Source organism: Arvicanthis niloticus, chromosome 12, assembly GCF_011762505.2.
Source record: "Arvicanthis niloticus isolate mArvNil1 chromosome 12, mArvNil1.pat.X, whole genome shotgun sequence".
Lineage (NCBI taxonomy): Eukaryota > Metazoa > Chordata > Mammalia > Rodentia > Muridae > Arvicanthis > Arvicanthis niloticus.
This window is the reverse complement of record NC_047669.1, coordinates 70,637,823-70,642,965: the sequence shown is the minus strand read 5'-3', so window position 1 is coordinate 70,642,965 and position 5,143 is coordinate 70,637,823. Positions and strand designations below refer to the sequence as shown.

The window sequence follows — 5,143 nt, the reverse complement described above, 5'->3', positions numbered from 1 at the left end:
TCAATAGAAGCCACAGGACCAGTATCTTGTACAGCACAGTGGGCGACAGCAACCATAACCATAGCCACCATAGCCACAGCCATAGCCACAGCCATAGCCACAGCCATAGCCACAGCCATAACCACAGCCTAGGCCACCATAGCCATAGCCCAGGTTTCCATAGTATCCTCTGTAGCAGCACATGTTGTCAGTAGTATCAGGAGTTGTTAGAGAAAGACAAGCGGTAGGTTCCTTGAGTTTGGGTGTTACCATCTGCAGACCTTTTATATACCTGGGTTGTTGTTTGAAAACCACAGTCATTATAGTGTCACATGTCTCTGAACTGTGCTGCAGAAAACCTCACGAGTGTTGTGATTTACTGGACTCACAGCACTGCATAGCTGAGATACTTATGCTCCTATCTCAGGATCTCATGGTCAAATAATGGATCTAATACAATTTTAAGGTCTCTAGGTCATTCTTTATGTAGTTTATTGACTAAATCACATACTTTTGTCAGACAATATAAATCATTACATAAATTTTTTTCTGTTTACATATGTTGTGTTTTGATTACCTCTATGAAATAAGGTCATTTTTTTGTCTTTTTATTTTTGTTATTTTCAATAAATATTGAGTATTATGCTTCTTGGGTCTTTCTCATGAAGAATAAACTAATTATTGGTTATACTATTTGTTCCTTGGTGTGCAGTTGACATCTTATATTAATGTGTTTGTGTTTGTTCCTAAGCACTTTTTGTAGTACATCTTGCTTTTAAAATCAGTAGATATCCTGAGTATCCTGGGTTTCTGTTTGTTTGTTTTTTGTTTGGTTGGTTTTTTTGTTGTTATTCCAGGTAAACTTCAGAATTGCTTTCTATCCTTGTGAAGAATTGGTATTTTGATGGGGATTTCATTGAATTTGTAGATTGCTTTAGGTAAGATGACCGTGTTTACTATGTTAATCCTGCTGATCCATGAGCATGGGAGATCTTTCCATCTTCTGAGGTCTTCTTCAGTTTCTTCCTTCAGAGACTTGAAGTTCTTGTCATACAGATCTTTTACTGCTTGGTTAGCATCACACCAAGATATTTCATATTATTTGTGACTCTTGTAAACCAGACACCATTGCTGATGCCAAGAAGTGTTTACTGATAAGAACCTGGTAGAGCTGTTCCCTGAGAGGCTCTGCCAGAGCCAGACCAATACAGATGTAGATGGATGTAGCCAAACATTGAGCATGAGGACCACAATGTAGCAGTTATGGCAAAGACTATAGGAGTTGAAGGGGTTTGCAACCTCATGGGAAGAACAACATTATCAACCAACCAGATCCCCGTGAGCTTCCAGGGATTAAACCACCAACCAAAGAGTACACACTCTGTACCCATGACTCTAGCTCAATATTTAGCAGAGGATGGCCTTATCTGGCATCACTGGAAGGGGAGCCCCTTGGTTCTGTGGAGGCTTGATGACCCAGGATAAGGGAACACTAGGCCACTGAGGCAAAAATGGGTAGGTGGACAAGGGAGTACCCTCATAGAAGCCAGGGAGTGGTAAGAGGGGATAGGGGGCTTGTGGAGGGGAAACTGGGAAGGAAGATAACATTTGAAATGTAAATAAATAAAATAACCAATTGAAATATAAAAAATCGCTGGGTGGTGATGGCGCACGCCTTTAATCCCAGCACTTAGGAGGCAGAGGCAGGCGGATTTCTGAGTTTGAGACCAGCCTGGTCTACAGTGTGAGCTCCAGGACAGCCAGAGCTACACAGAGAAACCCTGTCTTTAAAGACCAAAAAAAATAAATAAATAAAAACTAAAAAATAAAATCAGTAGAAAATATAAGACCATTTATATGCATACACTATATGTTTTATGTGTTTCCCTTTGAAAGCCTATGTGAAAGTCTTGTAGGTGTAACTCTGAATGGCATTATAGTTGAGTGGGCAAACCAAGGTAAGTATTTATACACTTCCTTTTAAAGTGTGATCAAATTAGCTTTGCAGAAAAATGATAGACATATAACTTTATGAGTTTAACCAATACGGGGGTTGATGACTACTTGCTGTACAAGTATGAGAATTAATTAAAAATCCTAAGAAACTATTAAAAAGTGTGAGTGTATTCAAACTCTTATAAGATACATGAGGAATACAATGACTTACTGATTGTCAGTATGGCTCCATGTTCCATGAGGTAGCCAACCTAATAGGAACCAAATTTCTTCGCAGAAAGCATGACATGACAGTGTGTTCATTTGGAATCTACATGAATCCATCATCTACTGAAATATATTTATGCTTACACAACATACATACATGACACAAAATGCACACACACATAAACACATACGTGCATACATACATACATAGGTGTATACATGCACAGCCGAGCACACCTATTAACACTCCAGTCATCTGAGTGTTAGAGTCCAGAGACCTCTAAATATTATAGGGTGTTGCCAATGTTATTGTGTACTCCAGTACATGACCACAAAACACTGATGATGAAGACTCAGTTGAGCCATGGAACACGAAAAACTTAAGCTTGTCCTGATCTCAGAATTTCACCCTCACTTGTGAAACTTTTCATTGTGCTGAATGGTAGTATGCACATTAATGGAAGATAAAATGCATGATCCTTTTTAACAACCTGTGAACTCTGTGAGCTAAAGAGATGGCTGAAGTGTTAACATGTATACAGAGCTGTATTAGGAACAGGAGCAGCTTAGGAGCAATCTACCCTTTCTGATGGAATTTAAGATCACAAGACAGTTACAATCCAGCATGGAGCCATTATTTGGACAAAAAAACTGCAAATAGTCCTTAAGGGAGGTCCTACTACTAGTGTTCTGATAAATAGACCAGGTTTTAGAAAACTTTCAAGGACATTGTTGTGCCCTTAGATTAGAGAACCTCTCATCTTTGAGCAGAGGCATGCCTTTTTGGAATGTATTGATTATCGCAGAGATCTCAAACTAGACAAAATGCACAGAAAAAAGACCAGTTATTCTCATCTTTACTTGAGGAAACAACAGATAACTACAAGGAAACCGTGTTTTCCAGACACAGCAGGAAGCTGCTTCTATGAACTCACAGAGACTGTGGGGAAAAATGCACAAAATCTGTGCAAGCTCAAGGCAGAAAAATCCCAACATGATACCAGGAGGTAGGCCCATATTTCTACATTTAGATAAGTGGCTGTTGGCATGATAACTTTTAGGAGGTAGAGAGTCAGCTTGTTTAGGGGTGTGGCCCTGGGTAAGGCAGCTAAACATCAGGTAATGGCTACCCATACTAGATTATATATATATATATATATATATATATATATATATATATATATATATATAGAGAGAGAGAGAGAGAGTATATACCTGTATATATCTTAATTGGACTTGATGAATTTAAAAAAATTAAGAAGACATAAAGTATATTTGGGATAAAGTAGGTGAGTCTGAGAGGAGAAGGGAAAAACCTATGAAATTTATTTAAATGCATTGTCTTGGATTACCTAAGAACTTATAAGAAAAAATTAAAACATTCTTTGCTTATTTTCACAAATGTTTGAATATGAATTCAAAAGCTCAAGCATCAGAAAGAAAGTAGAAAACCCTGAATGTACCCATCTACTAGGTTCTGCAATATGCACACTATTTTTACAAAGAAATAGAGGACAACAACAAAAACTCATGTGAAATACCTAAAAAGTAAACAGCATGAAGACACTTAATAGATGTTAAGATAGAGAATCCTCATAAAAATATTCTTAAAGGAAACCTACAGATGACTAAAGGTGTGTTTTCAAAAATTTAAGTCAAAGTTACAATGTATTGTTTGATATAGTTATTAATAAAATGGCTATTATACAGAAATGGCTGTTAGAGAATACATGAAGGAAAGTAAAGCCTATGAAGGGTGAGGTTGTTTATGGTGACACTCATTGTAGAAGTTTCTGAAGAGACTGAGAAAAATTTAGAGAACCCATTTGTGTTAGTTTTTCCAATGCAAGTTAGAAACTAAAGAATGTGATTTCAGAGAAATATGTGTCCTCCAAAATTCATTGTGATATCATAATAGCAAAAATATGAAGATCTTAAAATTATCCACCAATAGAAAAAAGTTTGAAGAGAAAATTTCCTTCTCTTCTCCCTTTTGCTCCCAATTCCTTGTCTCTTTAATGGCATCACAAATGCCCACAAAAAAATCACACATCTCTAATCAAACACATAAGTTCAGAAACATACACCTTACATTTAGTAAAACAATGGGAATAAATCATTTGCTACAAATTTCTTTATTTAAAGCACATGCACATGGGAAAGAATGCAAGAAGACCACATTTTACAAGGCATTATAATGAGAATGAAGAACTTCGATGCAAATATTTATGAAATCAAATTAGAAAAGAGCAGGGTGGACATGTTGTCTTTCATGTATTATTCCTCAGAGAATTTAAATTTATGAAGATATTTAGGAATATCTGAAGTAAAGAAAGTGGAAGTGAGCAGCTGCTGAATCTCCTCAGTAGAAGCCATAGGACCAGTACCTTCTACAGCACAGTGGGCGGCAGCAACCATAACCATAGCCACCATAGCCACAACCATAGCCACAGCCATAGCCATAGCCTAGGCCACCACAGCCATAGCCCAGGCATCCACAGTATCCATTATAGTAGCACATCTTGTCAGGAGTGGAGTGTTCAGAGATAGACAAGCAGTAGTTTACTTGAGTTTGGGTGTCACCATCTACCAAAGGCCTTTTATACACCTGGGTTGTTGTTGGAGAAACCACAGGCATTATAGTGTCACATATCTCTGCACTGTGCTACAGAAAACCTCATGAGTGTTATGGTCTACTGGACTGGACAATGCTGCATACTTGTGCTTCTACCTTAGGATCTCATGGTCAAATAAAGGTTCTGGTACAATTTTCAGGTCTCCAGGTCATTCTTCATGTAGTTTATAGAATAGAGCACATGATTCTCTCACGTGTTATAAATTATCACATAGTTTTCTTTTTACATATGTTGATTTCATTACCCTACAAAAGAAAGTGTTTATTTTTAACCTTTTTGTTATTTTAAATGAATTTTATCTTGAGTATTATGCTTTTTGAGTCTTTCTCATCAACAATAAACTAATTATGGTTATGTTATTTGTT

General features: G+C 37.1%; 2 protein-coding genes across 2 annotated transcripts; both read right to left on the bottom strand.

The window, feature by feature from the left end:
- LOC117717549 (keratin-associated protein 19-7-like) lies at positions 1 to 183 on the bottom strand. Its single transcript, XM_034514784.1, has one exon. It carries the CDS (start codon positions 181 to 183, stop codon positions 1 to 3), a length of 183 nt encoding a protein of 60 aa, XP_034370675.1.
- Positions 184 to 4,504: 4,321 nt separating this feature from the next.
- On the bottom strand, positions 4,505 to 4,663 carry LOC117717493 (keratin-associated protein 19-7-like). Its single transcript, XM_076911194.1, has one exon. The coding sequence runs from the start codon at positions 4,661 to 4,663 to the stop codon at positions 4,505 to 4,507; it is 159 nt and encodes a 52-aa protein (XP_076767309.1).
- Positions 4,664 to 5,143: the final 480 nt, after the last annotated feature.

What these genes read in the sequence shown, in the direction of transcription:
- LOC117717549 (XM_034514784.1), bottom strand. Translation starts at nt 183, where the DNA reads ATGTGCTGCTACAGAGGATACTATGGAAACCTGGGCTATGGCTATGGT.
- LOC117717493 (XM_076911194.1), bottom strand. Translation starts at nt 4,663, where the DNA reads ATGTGCTACTATAATGGATACTGTGGATGCCTGGGCTATGGCTGTGGT.